General features: G+C 42.3%; 1 protein-coding gene across 1 annotated transcript in view; it reads right to left on the bottom strand.

Annotated features, from left to right (window-relative positions):
- Positions 1-18,587, bottom strand: part of LOC136435210 (protocadherin Fat 4-like) — a 33,648-nt gene extending 15,061 nt beyond the window's left edge. Inside the window, exons 1-22 of the mRNA XM_066428499.1 lie at positions 17,963-18,587; positions 15,044-15,252; positions 14,277-14,492; positions 13,771-14,015; positions 12,035-12,186; positions 11,531-11,708; positions 11,045-11,198; positions 10,129-10,237; positions 9,690-9,821; positions 9,302-9,447; positions 8,839-9,049; positions 8,193-8,434; positions 7,515-7,769; positions 6,992-7,261; positions 6,571-6,666; positions 6,120-6,276; positions 5,422-5,569; positions 4,595-4,785; positions 1,868-2,108; positions 1,402-1,522; positions 572-776; positions 132-285 (exon numbers count right to left, since the gene is read on the bottom strand). Coding sequence (XP_066284596.1) covers positions 132-285; positions 572-776; positions 1,402-1,522; positions 1,868-2,108; positions 4,595-4,785; positions 5,422-5,569; positions 6,120-6,276; positions 6,571-6,666; positions 6,992-7,261; positions 7,515-7,769; positions 8,193-8,434; positions 8,839-9,049; positions 9,302-9,447; positions 9,690-9,821; positions 10,129-10,237; positions 11,045-11,198; positions 11,531-11,708; positions 12,035-12,186; positions 13,771-14,015; positions 14,277-14,492; positions 15,044-15,252; positions 17,963-18,014 — 3,884 coding nt within the window. The 5' untranslated portion in view covers positions 18,015-18,587. The remainder of the gene's footprint in view (positions 1-131; positions 286-571; positions 777-1,401; positions 1,523-1,867; positions 2,109-4,594; positions 4,786-5,421; positions 5,570-6,119; positions 6,277-6,570; positions 6,667-6,991; positions 7,262-7,514; positions 7,770-8,192; positions 8,435-8,838; positions 9,050-9,301; positions 9,448-9,689; positions 9,822-10,128; positions 10,238-11,044; positions 11,199-11,530; positions 11,709-12,034; positions 12,187-13,770; positions 14,016-14,276; positions 14,493-15,043; positions 15,253-17,962) is intronic.
- Between the last annotated feature and the right edge of the window lie 6,570 nt (positions 18,588-25,157).

The raw sequence follows: 25,157 nt of genomic DNA, 5'->3' as shown, positions 1-25,157 counted from the left end.
TGACTACCATCATTATTGTCGTGCAATAAAGTTCTTCTATATCATTCTTGGTACGTTATATCGTATATAGGGGGCTACTTTTGGTTTACCAGAACCGGTTTAAGTACAACATTTAAGCAAGAAACACTCACATAGATACGGGTACTGTTGCAGAGTTGGACGGTGTGTTCCCACTGTTGTCTTGGACCAGTATGCTGAGGGAGAAAGTAGTTTCGTCCTCATAGTCCAGCTGCTTCAAGAGCCTGAGGTCGGCGCCGTTCATTTCAAAGTACAACTTGGTGTTGCCTACAATGATAAGAAATAGCATAGTGGCGTGGACACAATTTAATAAAACATAAGTTATACATATAGTTTCATTGTATTGGTAACGTCACTGAATAAAAAGTGAACCAGTCGGAATTGCCCTGAGGAAGGTGACATAGGGTCACCGAAACATCAGTGGAATGAAACACTAGGATGTGAACAAAGAGTCTTTTTATCAATAAGTTGTACAGTTCGAGATTATCTAAAATGTATAAATCACACGTACTTTTACAATCTGCAGAAATAAAAGAATGGAGCAGTTCTGTACCGGTTGTAATGGAGTACGTCAGTGTTCCGTAAGCCGCGTCGTCTGTGTCGGTACAGGCCAGCGACGCTACGACAAAGCCGACTGCTTCAGTCTCCGCCACCGTCTCGATGTACGTGGCGGGGTTGCACTCGGGCGTCTGGTCATTCTCGTCCGTCAGCGTGATGACGATGGACGTGGTGCCGGACTGGGTGCCTCCATCCTCCGCCTAGGGGTTGTTACGGGAAAAATATAGTATCATCTTTATGTTGAAGAGATAACTTTGATACAGCTGAATATGTAATAGACAAATACTGGAGACAGGTCAGCAAACCACAGATATAAATGATCTCCGTAAAGCCCCCCTCTCACTGGACCCGCGGCACGCTGGCGGCGTCGCTGCGGCCGATCGAATTGACAAAGCACTAGTATACTCGACGAATTTTATCGACGAATCCTTTTAAGCTTTGTGTGTTTTGTCGTCTTCTTTGTCATACTTGTACGTTTTGAATGATATTCCCATTATAAAGTCAAGGGTAACACAAATCCAGTTTAGCACGCAGCGACGCCTCCAGCGTGCCGCGGGTCCAGTGAGAGGGGGGCTTAAGGCCCACATTCCTTTAGACTGCGATTGTGCGGTGACCTCGCTGTGACCTAGATTGGATTTGTGTGACCCTTGATTTTATAATTCGAATATCATGCAAAATGTAGAGGTGTGACTAAAAAGACAAGGAAGCACACGAAGCGTAAAAAGATTCGTTTTAGCTATGAAATTCGTTGCGTTATCTGTCCAATTCCAGGTCGCAGCGAGGTCGCCGCACTAGAGGAAACGTGGTGTAAAAACCGCCACTTGCCTTCAGCTGAAGTGTGTGTGAAGACGCCGCTTCGCGGTCCAGTGTAGCCTTCGCCATGATCTGTCCTGTGTTCGAGTCCATCTCGAACAGATTAAGGGTGTCTCCACCCGTGATGGAAAACCTGCAAAACGGAGAGTTTCTGGCTATCAAGTTTGAAGGCCCAGATTAGATACAAAGTCATCCAATAAATCTTTGAATATGTCCGCATTAAACATATACACCAGCCTCCATAAACGTTGCGAATACTGACGTGTTGAGGATCTAGGACATGGACAACTACTTCGGATATTGCGCAAAACCTCTTTCAAGACCATGTCCAGGGTACTGATACATAGATGGTATACGCATTTGGCCGGTTAATAATATATCTATTCCTTCGAATCTGTACTTTAGGCGCCCACCCCATTGCAAATTGTAGCTCTACATTGAAAACCGTACAAAGCACAGAGAGAAAATGACGTCTCACGTGATCTGTCCGAATGAGTCTGCGGTGCTGTCGGGATCTGTGGCGCTGGCGGTGTACACGGCGGTGCCGATGGACGTGGCCTCGCTCACGCTGACGGCGTACGGCGCGTTGTCGAAGACTGGCGCCCCCTCATTTATTGACGTCACTTCCACCGTGATGGGCACAGTGGTGGACTTCCGGTCAGCCACGACGGCCGCGTTGTCCGTTACCGTGGCAACGAGAGAATATGACGTCTCGCCACCTGATTGGATAGATACGGTAATCCTGTCTCTCGTATTCATTTGTGGGTTTTTTTTGGCGACGCCTCAGGGGCGAGCCAAATTTTTACTATATTGTGTGCAGATTGCAAGAATTCTAGGAATTGTACAGGAATGTGAAAGTCCATGGGACGATAACTCAAGAATGCCTGGATGTATTGTCTTCATATTTTGTAGGTGGGTAGGTCTGTGGGAGACTTTGTAATGATTGGATTTTGGGCCCCCTAGCGACCTTCTATGGTACTGCAGGGGAACTTTCACTTTTCAAATCTCGTCTTCTGAACATGCTATAGTCATGATTTTTAAGTGGTGGATAGCTCTTTGTTAGGGAAATATGTCCTGTAGATTTGGACCCCCCAGCGGCTTTTTTGGAACTGCAGGAGCTGATTTTGACTCAAACTTTGAAAGAGAATAACGCAAGAAGGGGATGACGGATCATCATAATCTTTGGTGTGTAGATAGCTTAACTGATGATTTACATAATCATATGCCAATTATGCAAATCAATATCTGATTTGCATAATTAATGAGGACACTTAATAGATCAGCTGAATTCTATAATAGGACTCTCAAACACATGACACATGTAACTGAGAAAGAGATAAATATCGATAGATATCAATTATGCAAATTGATACTTAATTTGCATAATTTATGACAAAATACTATAAATCCATAGTGGTAAATGATGGGGATTTCATTTTGCACCATTTGGTTGTTAACCCTCAAACCACCGTATGGGGTCAAAACTGACCCCAGGCGTACATCAACATGTGCCATTTTGACATTTCGAGTCGAAAACAAAATTCCTTCTATGAGTTTGTTTGTATATATGTCTTGTAAATTCTCACAAGTTTTTACTGAAATTGGCTCATTGTTTATTAAGTTATCGTAGAAAGTTTACGCATGGTCCAGTGGGGTCAAAACTGACCCCAGCAAAATCTGCACTCATATTCCCTATTGTTTGATACTTGTCATCTAGAAACATGTATGATAAGGGTTATTATGATCATATTGTCAAAACATAATTTTGTAGAAACGATAAAAACATTTTTTTTAAATGTACGTAAAGATTAATGACGTTGCGACGTATTATGACGTCATTTATGTGATTTTATTGACGAAAACCAACAAATTGGGTATTTCCGTATAATTCAAAGGTACGCGATAAAACTTAAATGGCAATTTTGTATGATAAATCATGATGTATCCAAAGACGTTATTTGTAGATGACAATAGGAACGACGTCAAAATGACGTCATAGAAATTATATTCATATCAAGTTACACTAGCGAAATCCGCCATCTTGGTTCCGCCATCTTGAATTATTTCAAATGCATTTTTTCATCATATAACCTAATATCACAATGAAAATGGCCCAAAACGATTATACTAAGATTGTTTCTGTTTGAATAAACATGGTAATGATGAAATTTGGGGTTAAAATAGCCGGTTACAGCTAATCTAATTATATCGTCAGCCATTTTAGATTTTGACCGATGACGTAATCAAATATGCATAAATTATAAATACTAAATCATACAAGTGATAGTGAATTAAATTGGTTGGTATTGATGTAAGAAAATAAATGCAATTTAAAAAGACAGCCCTAGAATTACATTGGAAAATCCAAAATTAGCGACTTTTTCCAAATATTGCTCTAAAAAATCGGTTTCCATAGCAACATGAAAACATTGATTAGATATTTCATTAAAGTCAAATTGTTGCCAACGAAATTTTACCAAAGGTGACCAAGTTTGGTTGTTCTAGCGTAAGCCATTCAGATGCTATATGACATCAAGTGTAGGCGCAGGCCTCAAAAGAGCCCGCTTGTCTGAATAGCGTTAGTTGCAAAAGACGATGTTCCCTATTTTTGCATAAATTATGATAATGAGCATAAATTATTCACATCTAATCATGTCAAACTGTCCCTTATAGATTACTTAAACTATACATATATACAAACCACCAAAATAGGCACCAATAAAGCTATATTTGTAGAAAACATTGTTGGGTCAGTTTTGACCCCATACGGTAAGATTCGTCGTAAAAAAGCTACGGTGGTTTGAGGGTTAAGTAAATGTGGCCACTATTAGACACAAATCTTGCATAGAGGGCCTCATTTACATAATTTATGAGTACGATATTATTTTTTGTGAAAACAAGATTTTCGTACATTGGACAACTTGTGTTATTTTGGTAGAGAAGGTGATCGACTGATATGATTTATGCGAGGCCCTTATTTGCATGTGGGCTAAAAACGACAACGTTAACAGAGACCACCGTCGCCATGGCAACATCTTTTTACGTTGCCAATCTTGTTGTATCTGATATGTCGTTGCTCTTTAAGACATGTTAGTCCCGGATAATATATTAGCTATAACCAAACCAATGAAATAAAATCAATAAACAGCAACTGATACTTATACATAGGCAAAGTCATCATTGCTATCTCGGTCAAAGCACTTACCGTCGAAATCCACGGCAGTTGTCAGTTCGATAACACCCGCGTTGGTTATGGAGAACTTGGAGCTGGGGGACTGCGACAAGGCGTAGGTAAACGTGCCGAACGTGCCGGCATCCCCGTCGGAGCAGGCCAGTGTCAGCACCGTGTAGGGGGTGGTCGTGTCCTCCGGGAGGTCGGTGGTGAGGAGGGACGGACTGGGGAAGGTGAACAACACAACATATACATTTTACGTTTGGGACCACATATGTAAGCAGCGATACCTATAGTACAGGTATCGCTGCTTACAGATAGCTACAGTGCACAGCAAACCAGTCAGAAGTGCCCTGAGGAAAGTGACAGACTGTGACCGAAACGTCGGTGTGAATAAAACAATTGTTTGTGTACAAAAAATTTTCTTATCTCATGGTCACTGAAAATATGAACCAAATTTCTTGCCACTCGACCTTCAAACTATCCGATAATATTGCCGTTCATGGCCCCTGCCATGCAGCAGAGAGAATGATCCACCGTCGAGTCTGGGAGCTCCAGACGATATTTTCGACAGTAATACGCGTGGCTTTCTCTTGATCTTCGCACATTTATTTATGGATTGGTCGAGATTTGTAGGTCACCGACCCGTTCAATGTGATATACGCTCGACTCTCGGGCTATTTCGAAATTCGGGGACTTTCTGACGATCAACAAATGCGACCGAAACTCGTCGACTGTGTGATAGGTGCTATGAAAGATTTTTATTGAAAAGACCTGAGAATTCTTTAAAGAAATTTCACTTAGAGATTAATTCTTCCATCAAAATTTTAACAATCCAAAATCGAAAAAAATTTCCTCACGTGCAGGCAGGTGTGTTGTCGTTGAGGTCGTTGACGTTGACCGTGACCGTGGCCGTGTCGACCAGCCCGCCGCCGTCCGTGGCCGTCACGATCAGCTGGTAGTTGGTGGCCGTCTCGTAGTCCAGGGCCGACACGAGAGTCACAAGGCCTGAATGCAAGGTACATATTGAACGTTAGTGGCAGCAAATCACGTCAGACCGTCAAACCGTAAACTGTCCAAACTGTAAGTACAATAGGGATATCTTCGCTGGGACGGATAGCTTTAAAGAGCATATTAGATGTTAGATGTGCAAAAGGTAGGTGTGACAAGTAGCTCGGTGTAACATAACCAGCTGTTGATGGTATAAATGATCAAAGACGGAAGGAAATGATTACACAAGGATGCTGATTCAAAAACACTGAACTAGATAAATTGCTGACAATACTTTGATTTGTTTTGATGTGTGGTTTTACACAGTTTAGATAGAATCCAAAATAGTGACAAAGATTAAGATAAGCTAAACTACAATGCAAGAATCAATATGCGCAAAAAATAGTTACTCAAGCCACTGGAAAAAATTTTGAAACACAAGAATTTTGATTGCAGTTGCAGTCTATACGCTCTGCTCTCGGGCTATTTCGAAACTCGGCGATTTTCTGTCTAATCTTCATCAACGTAAGAATCAATATGGTCCGCTTCTTGATCATCTTCAACTCACCTGAAGATGAGTCGAGACCGAAAGGTGAGGTTGCAGGTGACGTGATGGCATAGGTGATGGTTCCGTCTGTCCCGCTGTCAGCGTCAGTAGCGGCGATGGTGATGACGCTGGTGCCTATTGCGGTATCTTCGTCCAAGGGTCCACCCGTATAGATCGTCTGTGGAAATCAAATCACAATGGAGGTATCAAACCAACGTTTGTCTCTCATAAAATCTGCATGGCACACGAGAAAATCAATGTTTCTGATATATACATTTTCTGGTATTCATCTTGCGTCAACACATGTAAACCTTATTCTTAAGATGATGATACAATGATAATCAGAGTGTCTAATAAATGTTAGCTGGCGACCGCATGTTTTTACCGGATAGGTAAGATATATATGAATACATTATGAATGATTGATGATATTTTGTCAGCAAGGCACAAGTACGAATCTTGAGTTTCCTACCTGTCCAAACGCCGGTGTGTCTTCATTCAGCGCGTTGACGTACATTGTGACGGTGATGTCTGCTGTCCTCGGCGTCACCGGGTCGTTGTCTGTCGCCTATACATGTAAAAAAAATTAGATTGTATTATACGAGATTTATAGGCTTGGTATGATTATCTGCTCATAATTGATGACGAAAATCAAATCCTGAAGAGTATTCAAAGTACGAAAGAGTTCATGTATGTAGTTCCGTCATTAGAATGTGCGAAGGTGTCGGTCATAGACAAGAAATAAATGGCTATGTGTAAGATGTTATACGAATACAGAGATTATGAAAACTGTGATACAACGTGTCAACATTACAGATAGCATTAAGAAAACCTAACGTTAGAAGATTGGAAGACGCTGAAAAAAAGTCGGTTGTGATATCGATCTGATGTACCTTGATCTTGAGTTCGTAAGAGGTGGTGCCGGACTCGTAGTCCAGGGCGAAGTTGTCCAGAGTGACGGCCCCGGACGTCGTGTCCAACACGAACACGGAGCTCGCCGGGTCCTCGTAGTACGTCACGGTCCCGTAGGTCGTGTCGGCGTCCTGGCAGTCCAGCTGGGCGATCGCCGTGCCTGCATTGGCGTTCTCGTTTAACGATACCGCGTACAGGTACTGCGTGCACACCGGCGTGTTGTCATTGATGTCCGAAACCGCTATTGTCACCTGTTGAGAGTTGGGAGAATCGCAGTTTTTTGTTTGTCTTATCATTAAGTTGAATTACCAGCATTAACACCAGCTAAGAGCAAATATTATCCATTTTTCATATCATGAAGTTTTCAGAAGTATTCAATTGGTGGTGTTTATCATAGAAAACTTTTCAAACAATATCTTTCACCAATATAACACTCATTGATATTATCTTAATTGAAGAGGCGGGAAAATGGCGAGGTACTTCTAGAACATGATGCCGACTTACCTGTTGCGTGGCTGTCTTGACAGGCGACCCTCCATCAGAGGCCCTCACGGTCAGGGTGTAACTCTTGGTGTTGCCCATCGTCTCGTAGTCGATGACTTTGGCGGTGTAAACGACTCCCGTGGTCGTGTCGATCTCGAAGTTCCCGGCCGAGTTCCCGTTGATGATCTCGTACGAGACCGTCCCGTCGGCCCCTCGGTCACTGTCAGTGGCGGCGAAGGTGACCACGACTGTGCCTACCTGAGACTCCTCGTCAAGCTGTCAATCAATCGATTAATCAATCAATAAATAATTCTGTCAGCCTGTGTATCACACACTCGTAAAGGGAAAAGAGAATATATGATGCGTGATATTTTCCAGATCATGGGGCGTGTTGTCCTCTACGAAATCTATCTGTGTCTGTTTCCTCATAACTTCAATCACCGGTAGCGTATAATGAAAGTCAAGGATTGTTATCTTGTAGTAAGTCTAAAGAAAGGAGATATGACTTAAACTTACACCATGTATCAATGCTTTTTTTATCCTTGCCTTGCGATTCAAGCCACTTACAAGACATATAAAGCTGGCAAAAAGACGTACAATTGCACAAATACAAGCCGAAGTTATACATCTGTTGGGAGATAATTCTGTCTATAAACAGAGCGAACATCGAGAAAAGGTTACTGTACACAATGTACGTACCGAAGGAGTTGTGGGGTTGGGAGCGGCGAAGCTCGGCGTGAAGTCGTTGTTCCCTGTGATGTCGACCTCTATGATGGCGCTGGAGGACAGCCCTGTCGTCGCCCCGTTCTCGTCCACAGCCCTCACCACCAGCGTGTAGGACTGCGCCTCGCTGGCGGCGTCATAGTCGATCTGGACCGCTACTGAGATCAGCGGGTTTCCGTTGTCGTTATCCGTTATGGCAAAGTTACCGGCGTTATTTCCTGTAAAAAGAAATAAGTTGATTGTATAGCAAAGGATGATGCTGTACAATCATGTAGTTTGAAAAAATACCATGGGTCATGTTGGTAGCCCGAAAAATTTCTTATTTTCTAGAAGTCACAAAGGGCAATAATGATTATCAACTTGCTGGACACTATTTTAGAAATTTGATCTTATCATAGAATTGCCCCAAAAATAAAAGCCATGCTATTGAATAGCTAGATTGCAAGATGGACGTGTCTTTTAGAAATTTGAACTTATCATAGTCCCCCCTCTCCCAAACAAAAGGTATAGGTAGGTGCCAAGATGCATGTTTACTCAATGGACCACAGCCACGGTCACTGCATCAAAAGATGCGATAAAAATAGATATTACTTACAGAATCTTAGAAAAAAAACGACATTACCTGAGATAATAGCGTACTGTATTTCGCTGTCAGGCGAGTCGGCGTCAGCACAGGTGAGCGTGGCGACCACGTACCCGACAGTCGCCGACGTCTCTATCACGGAAGCGGTGTAGAACGCGGGGTTGAACGTCGGCGTCATGTCGTTGACGTTCACGACATTGATGGACACCGTCGCAGTGACGGCTAACCCGCCGCCGTCCGTGGCTGTTGCCTGTGGGAAAGTTCACAAAATTACCAATGAATGGCTTCAACTTAATAAGGTCTGTATATCGATACGAAATGTTTTTTGTTGATTCTCGACTCCACTTTCACAGTATCTGTACATTTGTACATTAGCGTACATGTTTCAGGAGTATACCATATCACTTAGTCTTAGCTGTCTCCTAAACTGCTAGATCTTGTAAATGGTAAATGTACAGGATCCGGAATTACAGCCAAAGAGCATAATTTTCCTTCAAGATACCTCTAGAACATAGGAAGGCGTGGTCTCGTAGTCCAGTGCTGTCCGCAGTTTGATGTCGCCAGCAGTCGGGTGGATATAGAACTTGCCGTCCGTATTCCCAGATGTAATAGCGTAGGTCAAGTCCCCATCGTCCCCAAAATCCGTATCTGTGGTAGACAAATATACAATGCAATGCAATGCAATACAAAATGTACATTTAGGTAGGTTAGAACGTTGAACTTACTTCCTTGTCTTGTTACAAGCCAGCATTGCTGAACTGTACATTCAAAAAGCTAACCCTCTGAAACAAAGTAAATGGCTTTTGCGACAATTATATAGATCTAGCTATTTTGCCAGTGAAAATGTGGCTAAACGCAATAGTTTCATACGTCCATGAGACTTGACTTACCAGAACAACTCAGGGTCTGTATGACGGCGTCCACTGTCTCGTCCTCGTTCGGTGTGGCGGTGTACGTGGCCTGCGTGCACGTCGGGTTGTTGTCGTTCACGCTCGTGACTTCAACCACGACTGTCACCGTGGCTAGAATAGTAGACAAGAACATTCCTTAAATCAAAGCAAGTCACCCGCACTTAGCTTTGATATTAGAGAAGGAGTTTCGGGCTTAGACACAATCTGGTAGAGATATGGTATTACGTGATTTTGTTCGTCCCCTCTAACTTCGCATCATCATCATCATCAACATCAACGTTAACATGTCACGATTCTGGGCAATCGCCTGTTACATCCCGGGCCAATTATCTATTCTTTCTTTTCACAAGATAACTAGCTATCAATCAGCATCTCAATAATATCATGCCGACGACAATGAACAGTAAACCGTACGTACCCGTGTTTTTCTGCGGGCTCGTCCCGCTGTCGGTCACCGTCACCTCCATGGTGTAGAGCCAGTTCTGACTGGCTGCAGCGGCGTCATCGTACTCCAGCGTAGCACTCGTCTGGAATTCAGAGAGAACTTTACACCACAGAACCCACAAATCATAGAAAACCGGGGCTTTTCGTCCTCCTCTGCTTCAGCCAAAAACAATCAGCCAAACCCAACTTGCTTATATACAGCATAGCCAGCACTAGTATCCAATTAGTCTCTTGTTACAACAATGTCAATCACCGGCCATTGGCATTGTCACACGGTTGCCTCCTGTGTTTCTTCGACGGACGTACAGTCAGTTTTTGGGCAATAAGTTGTAAATAAACTTTCCTAAAAGCTTCGATTTATTCAGAAGTGACAGTGGCGTCACGGTGGCGTAGTGGCAGGGTGTTTGGCCCCAGAACCCAGAGATACCGGGTTCGAATCCGGGGTTCCTTGATTTGTCCCGTTGACGTTGTTCCCTTGGGAAAGGCACTTTACACGAATTTCCCCACTTCACTCAGGTGAAAATGAGTACCTAGCTTTGGTTAGGGACGTCCCTCGGATGGGACGTTAAATGGAGGTCCTGTGTTTGAGGAGAGCCACAACTCAAGCACGTTAAAGAACCCAACACACTTATCGAAAAGAGTAGGGGTCCTTCCCGGTGTGTGTGGATCATATAAATCTGGATATGCAGCTTGTACTCTTCAGTACAAGCCTGGTGTGTTACGCCTTCATGCGGTTTACCGGGTATGCAATACAAACAAAAAGAAGATCAACAAACAAGAAGGCATGGCACCAGCGGATTTTTTTTAAAGTACAGGGAAATCATGCGTTGCTGAAAGGCTGCCTAGGCACCAAATGGAGTTATGATAAAACATAACTGTCGCATCCATACCTTGACTTCTGTTCCACTCAAAGTGAAGAGTCCAGATGAGTCCGACAGACTGTAGGACAGTTGGTTGTTGGTGCTGGAGCCGTCACCATCGGTACAACTGAGGGTCGCCACATTGGTGGGCGTTGGCGTTGCCGTGCCTTCCGGTAACTGTTTCCTGCAATGATACAACTTTGTTAGAAACTTAGTATTTAATTTAGCACTGATAAAATGCATTGCATGCTGCAATTTGTATGTCATTCTATCCCTTCATACAGCAAATATCTCCCTATGTACATGAACTGATTTAAGCATACATGTTTTATATACATATGCTCATGTCACAGAAATATACAAGAACGAAATGCAATAGGTTCTTCATCATCAAATGTCTGACAATCTTTATTGTAATCAGGGAGGCTTCATCAAATCTCTTGTGATGCTTGCTTCCTTTTCTCATAAACTGTGTAGGAACAGATTTTATTGAGTATTCAAACACATGACACTTACGTGAATACATATTGCGTGCAGACCGGTGGGTTATCGTTCAGGTCCTGTAGGTTGATGGTGAGGGTAGTTGTGACGGAGTGACTGGCGCCGTCGTACGCGCGGATAGGCAGCGACCAGGTCTGGGTCGCTCCGGCGGCGTCATAGTCCAGATTAGCCGCCGTGTAGACTACTCCTGTACCTAGTGCGAAGACGGAAAGGACATGTGTTGGTTCCATGGCATAATAGATAGGCGAAGCACTATGTTGTTACAAGGGGGGCATTGTGCTTAATGCAGGCGACTCCTGTGTCGATCTGTCATGCTAGCATTGTAATTGTTTAAAAACAGGCGTTCCATAGTTTCAGGTGTTGATTGCACTGCTGAACAGCAACCAATAACAGAATTTATTCAATGCAGGGAGTTCTCTAATCGTTAGAAATGGTTGAATTCATCAACCTTTGTCGTAAGGACATAGTTAGTCATTCATCTAAAAAAAAGACATAAATACTTGGCGTCCATTGACTTACTTGCATCTATGGTGAAGTCTGACTGCGTGCTGATGAACTGGTACGTGATGGTGTCGGTCCCGCCGAAGTCTGCATCTGAAGCCGGCACCTGTCCGGCACTGGTGCCCACAGCCACCTCCTCATCTAGACTCACAGGGTTCGTGATGGACCCGCTACACAGGAGACAGGGGGAGTGTGAGTGGAAGAAATGCATGTGATTCCCTTCTTTTTCCTATGTTAACACTACAGATTTTATTATTTCATTATATATTCTATTACACTTTTATACGAGGGCACACATGTGTCAGTAATTGTTCAAGTCGATGTGTAACACTTTAAATGGGGATACATCAAGACAATTCCTAAACAAGAGTCTTAGGACCCAAAATCTCCATTCTATATCGCTCAATGGTATGACCCACACTGGCCGGGCAAGGGGAGAAGTGGCTATAAATAGCTACTGACCTAGATAAGAGACCAACAGATGGTGCGACCTCAAAGCCCACAATAGAGTAGATATTCCTCATTACTTATGCAAATTCAGTATGAATTTGCATAATTAGCACTTCAGTTTGTACATCTCTGTCCAACCTACCTGCATATCAAATAACATGAAAATCTGTCGCTCCTTTCTTCAGTTATTCTCCTTGCAAAATATTTACAAACACGCCATTGCAGTTCCAGTGACACATACCAGGGAGCCCAAAATCGACCTTGGCCTTTCTCCTCCCAGCACCTACCCACATACCAAATATCATTTCAATCCATCCACACGTTCTTTAGTTATGCTGATTTTAAGCGTCCGGTGACACATACATACACACACGGTGACACAAACATACACACACGCGCACACACACGCAAACACACTAACTTCGCATGATTTGCACTTCAGTGTGTACATCTCTGTCCAACCTACCTGCGTACCAAATAACATGAAAATCTGTTGTTCCTCTCTTCAGTTATACCCCTTTAGAACATTTTTACAAATAGGCCATTGCAGTTCCAGGGACACAAACCAGGGGGCCCAAAATCGACCTTGACCATTCTCCTCCCAGCGCATACCCACATACCAAATATCATTACAATCCATCTACACGTTCTACAGTTATGCTGACTTTAAGCATCCGACGACACCCATGCAAACGATTTACCTCCTTACTTATGCAAATTCGGTCTCATTTGCATAGTTTGCACTTAAGTGTGTACAACTTGGTCTAACCTACCTGTGTACCAAAGAACATGACGATCTGTCGATCCACTCTTCAGTTCTTCTACATTGAAGATTTTAACAAATACGCCATTGCAGTTCCAGTCACACATGCCAGGAGGCCCAAAATCGACCTTGACCTTCCTCCTCCTAACACCCACCCACATACCAAAAATCATTACAATCCATGTACAGGTTCTACAGTTATGGTAACTTTAAGCGTCCGGTGACACATACATACACACAAACACCAAACGCAAGCAAAACAGTATCTCCATGAAAAAGCCTTTTTTCATGGAGATAAAAAGTGTATTGGAACAAGACGTGCCTTTAAGCCATCTAATCTGTGTTTGGTCCCGGCTGATACAGGCCGATAAATGATGATAATAATAACGATGATGCAACCCCAATCCTAACCAAAAGCCTATACTAGAACACCCCTTGCCAAGGTTGGACGTCAGGGCAAATAAAGATTGTCCGTCTCTCGCACTAGCTAGAGTTTAACTACATGACCTACAGAAATACGAGTAAGGTGTGTTAAAGTTACCTGAATACAGGAGACTCATCGTTGGTGTCTACCAGGTTGACCGTCAGGACGCCCGTGTCAGTAAGGGTGCTAGAATCCGCTGCAGTCACCGTCAGTGTGTATGAGGTCGTGCCGCTCTCGTAGTTAATCCCAGTGGAGGAGGATGTAGTGATGATGCCGGTGGAGCTGTCTATAGCGAAGTCTGATCCACCGCCGCTTAGGGAGTAGCTGATGGTGTTGCCGTTGTCTACATCAGTAGCTGTCACCTGAAAAACATGCCATAGGATGTGTCAGATTTGTCTCTATGTTTTTGCTAGCTTTGGTCTGTAGGACATGTAACGCCTTACGGGAATAGGTAGTTTCTGTAAAAAGGCCAAGTGGCCAACTGTGCATTTGTGAATATGTTGTGTAGACCAAAGTATACTCTAAAATTGCCATAAAGCCATATAACGCACTGCTTACTACTACTACCATTATTGTACTGCGGCAAATGGTGTGTAGAAGTAAATATTTGATATTGAACGCACTTGGAAGACTTGGAAGCTGCCGCCGACATCTTCATTCAGGCCGATGGTCCGTCCGGCATTGGGGATGTTAGTGATGACTGGAGCTTCGTTCACGTCAGCAATATTTACTGTGAGGTCCGCGGTCACACTGTTACCGCCTCCGTCCGTCGCCAGGATAGTTAAGGTGTAGGACGTGGTGGTCTCAAAGTCGAACGATGCTCCTGCGGTCGAACTCACCTAGACGTTGTAGAAATGACATACAGAGAGTTAGATATACGATCTGTAGCACACGTTTACCTTATGAATATCTACCACACTCTTAACCGCATTGAAAACAAGACCATCCATCCAGGCTTTCTCGAGTTATCGTGTTTACACACACACATACACATACACACACACGAACGCTACTGAAAACATAACTTTCTAGGCAAAAACAATTATACGATAAGTCTTAATGCTTGGGATACGGGTTTAAGGTTGTCCTCATTAGTACATTCACGCTTGACGAAAGGCCGAGGCTATTGACAGGATGTTCTTGTCAATGATATTTTTCGGCACTCTATCGACAGGATGTTCATGTCAATAGCCACGGTATGACATACGACGAAATCTCTATCCAATTTAACGTCTTTTTGTTCCCCATCATCTGGGGGTTGGACGTGCTTGCACATTGATGGGGAAGCCCCAGAACTCCTCATCAAGTGCAAGTCCTTTTTTGTAGCAAGAGTTTTTACGGGTTATTATACATTTTTCCTGGTTTTAATTAATTCTAGAGAGTCCCTTACCCGTCCAGTGGTGGTTCCAGCGACGTACGAGACTTCTGACACTTCAAATGGCGCTCCTGCAGGGTTGGAGTTTTGGATGCTGAGCGTCACGGACTCAACATCAGCGTCTGTCACGGTGAAGTCATACACGGACACACCCCCGCCCACGTTCTCGTTAATAGTTTCGGTAGAGGGGAGGCTCGCGCCGAAGTCTGGACTCGCCGCTTGGGCTGTGGAGGTAGAGAGGTTACAATGTTGGACTTGTTTCAGAATGACTTCTATCAACACAGATAAACCTTCAAGCTAAGGTTACAGTGTGTTTTACGTTCCAAGGAGAAACAAGACTGCATCTCAAACGTTATGTCTTGTTGGGCACACGAAAAACAAAAGGAACTTACAAGGAAAATTGAATTGATGTGAGTCACGGGATTATGGCTGAGTGTATAGTACGGGTGGTGGGTATGTATGTTGAACATTAGGCTTCATCAGAAAGAGAAGGAACCGTTTGTGTAAAAGAAAAGTCCGTCCATAAATTTCCACATGACCTTTACATGTTCACGTTTACACAACCTTGGACGGACAGTGCTTGAAGTTATGACGTTATATTACATAATAATTCCTCCAAAAGTTAGTGCCTTTTCATACAACCTATGAATTCCAATGAAAGTTCCACTGACACAATGGGGTGCATTCTTTCGACCAGACATCATTGGTATCATTCAAATCTTTAACCGGACACTACCCTCTAGGAGCGACTACTAATTACACACTAAGGCTTACACCTTCCGAAACGGATGTGTTTAGTGTTTAGACTGGCCCCTCCCTCACAGAGTTTTAAGCCGGATTTATCTCACTTAGTGTTCATGGTATTTAGTCATATACATAAGTGCTTAAACTACATAAAGAGAGACGACAAAGAACTATTCTTAACATTAATGTATAGCCTGGAATTTGCCATAGTTTTATTTTGATGGAGAAGGAATCAGAGAGGAAACAAGAAAGAACACATAACGTATATGAACTTACTATCACAAGCGCAAAATTTTCAGTGAATGACAAAAAAGACTGTAAAAAGAATGATCTGTATTGCTTTTCATGGTGGCTCATATCAAAATGCACCCAAGCTTGGCAAAATGCTTTTTGTTTTTCCAGAGTATTTCTAAATTTACGTTCTTGCACTCATTTTTGTTCTGAATATTCTTATGCCAACGCGTTCCTCGTGGTCTTGCTGTGTTCCAAGTAGCCAATGTCTCCGCTTGCCTACACGGCATGACAGGGGGCGGCAGAGAGCCCACTCTTTCACCACCGCCGCCGCCCAGTTAACTCCTACTTCTGGTGACTAATGGCTCTTCTTGCGCTCATAAGGACACCACACACACGCTCTGCCACGCCGCGATGAACACTTGTCAACGCTAAAACTGAGAGGGCGTGAGAAACCTAACGTTAGATGTAGCACTTCGTGGCTCGCTGGGTGACGACAGCGTTTTCGAGGGCGGTACATAAAGTTCGATAGCTTCCGTGCCGTGGGATTAGAAATACTAAACTCGTCCTGTACTCCAAGGGGTTTCAAACGGTTTAAAAATGTCCACGTGCTAGCGGTAACTCGTGTGAGGTAGCCTTCAGTACAGTCTGTGAAAAGGAACGCTGTTCGACTGTGTCCACACTATAAAGTTTACCACTGGGCCATAGGAGACCTGCAGCTTAACACCACACAGACTGGCACAAGAGAAACAGTGCCCTTTCACCTGAATGGGACACTAAGTCTTAAAAGCCCACTAAGAAGGCATTAGCCCGTCAGTAGGGGGTTAAGCTTTCAGTAGTGTTTTTAGATTGTCACTGTTTTTGTTCGGCTGAAACAACTTAGGCGTGATACGGGGCATGAGTGTCGGTGTACTTCAGATTAAGAACTAATACAGGATCTTTGCTGTGTCTCAAACTAGAGGTTACCTCTGTATAAACCAGCTTACTAACCAAGCTTGAGTGAACGTATCAAATGATATTAGTAGGGTATATCTACAGTGTTATATTCTCACCGCATGATGGCTTTTGTGGTACGATTTTCCGTGCAAAAAGGCGCATGTTTTGAGAAAATGTGATACTAAACATTTGCGGTAACTGTATTATCTTCAAACGTACCGGCTAATAGTTCATCAAAATTAACAAACGTTCCTTAAATGGCTACCATCATGACTGTGATATTGTTTTACTGGGATATTAGAATATTAGGGAACTGTGGCTACAAATATCAAAGCTAGCATCTTGATAAGATTTCAAGTGCACCATACTTTGAATGACACGGTGGTATTGAGTGAAGTGATTTTCAGGATAACATATCTCGGTTTAAAATGTTCACGCAAACATACTTAACTCAATACTAAAACCTCTCTGTGTACTTATCATGTAAGCCTCGCGTTTTAACACCTACATTCCTGGTTAGTATACACATGTTACATACGTGTACAATAATCACATGATATCATTCCTGTACTTGAGTTGATAAATCACTTCGCTAACATGTTACACTTGCATCTATATTACAACGGTTAAAGTTCGGGATGTATGAATGTCTAAGAAATGTTTAAATTAACAGAAATTCATATATCTAGCAGTTTGTTGCTTCTTGCAATAAACAGGGCACGCTGTTTTACTTACAAGTGAATGCGATTTTACATTTTTAAGAACTGGTCACTTCCTGTTTTAAACTCTTACACCTTTTTTCGATGATTATTGGTGAGACTTTCGTCAAACACTTCAAGGCCAATTGCCTTGTATGATATTGCTAGACGTAGTTAAAATGTTACTTGAAGCTAAATTTACTACATGGCATGGCGTGTTAACAAGCTTGCTGTTTGTCATGCAGAAATACAGCTGTAATAAGTTATAACAAATTAAAACCTCGGCAGAAATACGACTATAATATGTAACAGATTAAAAACTTACCAGAAGCTCCAAAAACCGCTAGAAAAACAACGATGCTCCACGTCGGTGTCATCTTGGTGTTTGTGATACTCCTTTTTTTTGCGACGCGAAGTGTACTTGGTCTTTCACACGTCCGCCATCTTGAATAAAACCTCTACAGAATAGTTGGATTGAATAGTCTTTCTCAACCGTGTCGGCCCCGAGGCCCTAAAATCACTCTAACAAAGGCCGATCCCCTCAGGAATATTCCAAACGTCACCAGTGACGCTTTTACGCGCACAAAAGTTGAAATCAGACTGCTTTTTTCTGTCAAACCACGCGGTAGAGTCTTAATCCAATTCAGGTGCGTTGAATCTGACGATAGCGCCCATGAGAAAATGTTTGATCAGCAAATGTACTGCTGGATCGATCGTGGCGCAATAATGCTGTCTTGATAAGGGTGCGGCAACGGTAAACGGGGAGGGAAATAACCAAAGAAACGGTCCACAATGGTCCTGTCACCTGTCACGTCAAACACGTTTGCTGACGGAGGTGGTTTCCTAGGTTACGGCATCCGCAAAAGACAAAAAGTAGTCCCACCTGTCCGAGATCAGAATCTGTACAAAATTTCATATCTAAAAAAGTCCCCTCTCTTACGGTTGATCAATCTTAAGTGTTTGTTGGCGGATTTTGACGCGGCGGTACCGACTTGTGGGTGGGCGCACGAACGGGTAGATAAGACACGCTAAGTCTGAATTAATGGACCGCTAACACATAAGTAGGCACAAGGGTTGTGTTGACATTGTAAATATGCCGTAGCTACGAGGCATGTGCAAAAACAAGTCTGTCGTCCTGTGGGGCAAACTGACTCTCATTTGGAAACTTAAAGAACTATTCATCATACCGAAAAACCGCTGACCGTGAAACACACGCCGAATTGAGGGGCCAATCCGGTCATGATCGGTGGTAACTTATATGATCCTCTTACAAAATATCTGTATAATGATTACTCAACGTCATATTGATATTGAAAACGGCTTTTCCAGAGCAGTGACAAAGTTCACTTGATACTTTAAAATAATGACTATTTTAAATGTGATAGTTGTATCCTCCGTTGCTATACAGGGAGCGACACGAAGAAGACATAAAAGACATCCTGTTCTTTCACTCAGACAGGTTTTTCAGTACCCCTCGTCCGTAACCCCTTTCATCTCAATCGTCTAATTGTTGTGAGGAACGTCCTCCGACAACATTGTCACTTGAAGAGCACATTCCAGTCAGCAGTTCAGATAAAGCGTACTTCCATCCCTTTCTTTGACATGAAATCTAAGACGTTTTGGTTGCTTAAGTGACGAACTTCCAGCTTTTTGTGCTCTGCTAGGGGACGGTATGTGCATTTATAACAGGACACCGAAAAAAGCGCATTTAAGCAAACAACATAGAAAAGAATGACCGAAAAATTACTCTACAGTTTAATGGACTGCTGAACGACAAGTGGACTCGAATATTCGTTTCCTTTTCAGTTGAGAAATCCATATCTCATTTTACAATAGTCTCTTACGTTCTGCTGTCTTTAACGTACAAAATCTGTGCGTTACACAGCAACCAATGGTCTCCACAACCACACGGTGGTCTATCACAATATTGTATCATTCTATTAGTCACCTTTTAGCCCGCTTTCTGTGGCTATTTATAGCAACACACACACAAACACCCATTCTTAGACAAATATTGCAATGAACACTGCAACTCCTCCTATTCCCTTTCTGTGGCGAGAAAGCATTCGCTTTAAGCTCATTTATTCGTAAACAATTCCGTACATTCGCTTTAAGCTCATTTATTCGTAGACAAACACGAGGTTTTGTCTAGGTGGCGTCTGCTGCTAGAGTGAAAGAAGAGTTAGAAAAGTGTTGCTATGGCAGCTTAGAGAAGCCAACATTTCTTTATTTTCCTCTGTTAGCAAGGGTCATATTTACTTTTTACTGTTTTCGGAAAAAGCAGAGTGTGACAAACTGGACTGTCCGCATCACTTAACATGTTAGCTTCACTCAAAGATTTTCATCATTTTGTGTGAAATTTAAATGTCCATAGCATTTGCTTTCATGTCTTCGCAAGTTGACTATGATGTACATATGTACCATAGTGAATGGCATAGACGTGCTGTCGAAGAGACCAATTAAGCCAACCCACGAGAAAGGACTGCCTTCAACATGTCTTCTGTCCGGTACTTCAAACACGCGGGAAGTTATTCGTGGCAAATGGTGTGAATCGCACGCAATGCACCGATGGGCCTGCTTCCTGCCCTATGACGGGAACGTTACCTTAGCTTCACGGCCAGACATGTGGGGCATGTCTAATTTAGCGTGCCGTGTAAGTGTTCGACTCGACATGGGGATTACTAACTTGTCCCACCTGTGGGACGACCGCTTAACGCGAGACGTGTTTCTACATGAATTTTAATGACTTGTACATAAAACGTGCTTTGGTGAATACCACTTGGACTTTCCCGTGTTATGTAACCACGGACGTGGGCTTTCTAGTAAAGACCACATGAGAATATCGCAAATGTACAAATGTTTACAAGCAATTTGTCAGACCTTTCCATAGCATTCCCTAGCTACTCACAAAAATATGAATAGCGGCAAATGAACGAAAGTGTATTCAAAGAGCACCGCAAAGACAAGTGCGTGGTCTATGAATGAACTACTAGTGTTTGGGCATAGGATTAGAGTTCCAACAACATTCTTATTCATTAGGTTTACTTCAATACAGGCACTTTCTTTGTCTCTTACCACTTCAACCCCCTACTTGGCGATTTAATGAGTAGGTGTGTTTTAGCTGTATTTGTTGCCGCTCCTTGATCCATTTGAAGAAGAAATACCTTGTGTCTCTAAAGGGACAAATGGTATCTGACGTTCCGCTAGGTGGCGCCTTTGCATGGTTGTCCATTGGTGACATAGGCCGGTTTGATTCAACTTCATGTATGTTAACTTTACGTTTTTAGGTACGTCTGAGTTTACTGTTACAATGATCTGCACTTGACCCATCAGGGCAGTAAGATACGTAAGCTGTGGTTTATACGTTCTTCTACATATTTGACCGCGGAGCTTCTGGTCAAAATCTTGTTACCAAGGTCGATGACCAGAGTCGACAACGGTATGTGCAAAGTCAGACAGCGCAACTAAAGGTCGCCTCAAGTTGAATAGACACCATATTAAACCCGCCTTAGAAATGAGGCTTAAGAAGGGCCTCTTCAAAAGGCTTTTCATTAGGAGTAATTGAAAGGGCAAATAACGCACACAGGGACGGAGCAAACATTGTATCCCTGCTCCTCTCCTGACCACTGCCGTGGGGTTCGTATCAGTCCGCGTCCCTTTGATGGAGGCAGTCATGCTGCATGTTTGAGCCGCTCCCACGTCGCTAGATAAATACCAGCCATTATGTTTGAAAACAAACACGTCAGAAGAAAAGCCAGCAATTCAATAAGTCTCCAATTAAGTTGATAAAAGTCAACTAAGCATACAATACATACAACCTGCCACAGATGTAAGATAAGAGTTAGATGTAGAGATACCCAAAAAAAGTTTATTTTCTAGTTATAAAAAAAATGCTTCGATTGTGAAAAGAAACATAACAGTCGATCTGTGGCAATTCTTAACTCAACCCCACTTATACATTGAGCGTCTGTACCTTTCAATAGGACGGACTATGCCAATTAGGCTGAGGCTTTTATCCTAGGACGTTTGTCATGGCTTGTCTAAATATTGACTCGCGCAATTCGTCAATGTCCCCACCGTGACAGGTGTGAGCGACAAAGTAGACAATGTTCATAATGGAGGAATAGTAGCTATGGCCGACGAACCGTTCCGTGAAACACGACGATCACCACTTGAAGAGGAATCCTTTGGTGTAGTTTGAGTATTATTGGAATTCGTTTTCAACATGGCGGCGATATGATGGAGTTGTTCCCGTGGATTGTGCTCGTGTGGTGTCTGGGCGGGCTGGTAGGAGATGTAGGTGAGTGGACGTGGTTTACGTATTTACAGAAGGGACATCATGAGTGGTATTAGCGCTGGTGGTCTTCACAAACTATTATCTATAGATAATCTCATTACCTCGGGCTATCTAAAGCTTACTAAGTTGGATAAACTGGGTTAGAGGGAAACCCTGGGATAGATAACATTTTCTGGACGTTGTTTAGGATTGATCGACAATCCACTTTTTGAGAGGAGGGTCGCCATGATGTACCGTTAATATACATAATGACTAACTAAACCTGATAACAGATCTAGCGGTAGATATACTATAGAAACATTATGATACAGTTTAGAAGTGATGGATATTATGAAATGAACTTTATTGCTGGACAATAGTATGCTATAAAACGTGTGACAACTATCTTCTACTTAGTACGATGCCAAAATTCTGAAATATTGATCTATTCTGTGTCTAGAAAATAACAGTAGTAAATGAGTCACTTTCAGCATTGCCAGTGTAGATACTACAATTATGCCATGTGAGGATGGTTAAGTCTCACTTTTAGAACGAATTAGGATTTCAAACATTGACATGAATAGGTGGATATAGGAGTAACAGTAACTTGAAAATCTGAGTACGGACATGAAAGGTAACTGTTCTGATATATGAGGAGATCTCCATTGTCGTTAGTTACTGGTGTGTAGCTTAACGTGTTAGGTTGTTTAAAGCCATGGCTAACAGTGTGTAGGACTCGTGTGCCGTGTTCTCCTCTTTCTACCGTTGATACTGACACTCCCGAAGGTGCACTAAATATAGAGGCTAAGCTCTAAGGAGTATTCTCAAATTTGTTGGTTCAACGAGACCGCGACAGGAAAGGACGCTCAAGTTATATTTGTGATATCTCAGTATGATAAAAATAGATTTCTAGGTATGCTAGCAGAGGAGAACATATTGTAATGGCGAAAGCTTTATGATTTTATGTAAGTATATATGGATTTGCTTACTCTTTATTTTCCACTATACCTCGACATGTAAAATTTCATTCTAATAAATTGCAACTATAAGTCGTTAGACAGTATATGCGAATGATATGATATATTCCCACTGCAAATGTCAAAATGACAATATACATATGAAGCGTTCTGCCAATGATACAATGTTTATGAATGTATACAACTAACAAATGTTTCTGCATGTGTTTATAGGTTCGCAAATGTTTCAAAGTTACATGTAGATACTGGTCGAAGTACATCCTCGCAGCTTACATAGGAATTTTAGGGCAGACAGTAAGGGCAGATGCACATTTCAAACCTATCAGAATGTTAGGAAAGTGATTTGTATGGATGATTATTGGTTTGGACACAGTTATAGAGGGATGTAATATCCATGGTGAATTCGGCCATATATGTTATGTCACACTCTGACATATCAACTATAGTTGCTCCGTTCAAATGTAAACCCTTTTCAATTGATGTGATTATTATGAACCCCTTCACATGAAAGCTATTAAGAACTAGAAATGAATTTTTGATACATTCCTGTTTGTTATTTGCGTTTCCAATTACTTCTTATTAAATAGCCACTGAAGAGGTTAATGCTATGTGTACATGTAGTTCGTTATTTGGTGTCAAGCAAATTTCAAGTAGGCATCTCTTTTATTGAAAAAAAAAGATTCTATTCGCGTTTTATAACATTGGTCGACGTCGTTAGCAACGTATGCGTCTGTGAAACTAGAATAAATCATATCAACGTTAAACCTCAAGAGCAAACAAACAAACGAACAAACAATCCAAATCTCAAGAGCAAAGAAACATGCACATTGAGATTGAAATAACCTTCTAACTCACTACCACTAAGTTTTTACCTTATACCAAATATTGAAATCAAACGACAAAACCAGTATCAGCCCACCTGTTCATTGAGATTTGGTGGTTTAAGAGGCTTATATCTAAGCGAACGTGCTGATCGTGTTGTAAGAACGTTAAGTTCATGACAGTATGATAGCACCAGTTCATTCACAGACCACGTACTTGTCTTTACTGTAGTCTTTTGGAATTTTTTTATTTGTCATAATTAAAATGTGAAATCTGGTTAACGGTCATGGAAGGTCTGGTCAACAGACCCGTCCATACACAATTTGAGAAATACTTCATAGGATTCGATGAAGCAGGTTGTAGTTGTAAAAACTGGTGCATGATCTCCATGACAATACCTAAACTTACACAAAGCGCTGAATTAGATATGCTCCAAATGATTCCTCGTATAGTCAATGTAACGTTCTATCAATTTTGAAAGGAAATATGTTACTTATTGGTGTATCAACTTTCACTCAGTGACATTTGCAACCAATGCTTTCTAACACGTTACGATATGAACCTTCTCCCCTCTGCATACCCCTACAATCAATACAAATGTGGTGCCAACAAGCGGCCTAGCAAACTGAATGTTAAGTACCGGAGACACGCCTGAAATGCTATCATTTCTTACAAGTTGGACATGCCTCACTGATCACACCTCTATGACTATAGCACATGTACGTGTAACGGTTCTAGGGGTCATGGCTAATAAAAAGACAAACTCCACTGACCAGAGAAAACCTAGCGTTCATTGCAATATTTGTCTAAGAAAGGTTAGGTATGTGGGTCTCCACGAATAGTCTCAGGAATTGGCTGAAGTGTGGCCGGCATAATGATACAAGAAGATAGGGTATACTAACATCTTTGTGTCAACTCGTGAAATATAATATGTGATTGCTTAGCGCACCGATTCTGTGGGCAGAGTGTTTAACTAGTACTGCAAGGTTCAAGCGAAGTTGACTAGCAAAATAAGAGACGTAATTTTCTTCCACAAGCAAATGGGCGAGCCGTTGCATCTTAACCCAATCCCAATCGCCTGTCGAGATATCTATAAATGCTTTGAAGCATTCTAAAACATCATATCTATCTACATGAGCATTATCATTATCCGTGTCTTACTATCGCCAGCCATGTGTTCACCATTCCCTGCCCTATGTGTTTAAAGATATAATAATGTCTCCATTTAAAGATACCATTTGTGATATATACTTGATACACATTTTGAACCTCATCAGATTTATCTCAATCATCTTTTTCCAGAATGTGTGCCCAGTTTTGTAGACCCCAATCCTTCTGCTTCCGTCAACACTATAAGCGAGAACGCAGCTATCGGGACAACTGTCTATGATGTGTCTGTGAGTGACGACAACCTCAACGGCGTCAACACCGATTTCACATACTCC

This window comes from Branchiostoma lanceolatum, chromosome 5 (genome assembly GCF_035083965.1).
Source record: "Branchiostoma lanceolatum isolate klBraLanc5 chromosome 5, klBraLanc5.hap2, whole genome shotgun sequence".
NCBI lineage: Eukaryota > Metazoa > Chordata > Leptocardii > Amphioxiformes > Branchiostomatidae > Branchiostoma > Branchiostoma lanceolatum.
Note: the sequence above shows the minus strand (reverse complement) of the source record. Positions and strands in the feature narration are given on the sequence as shown.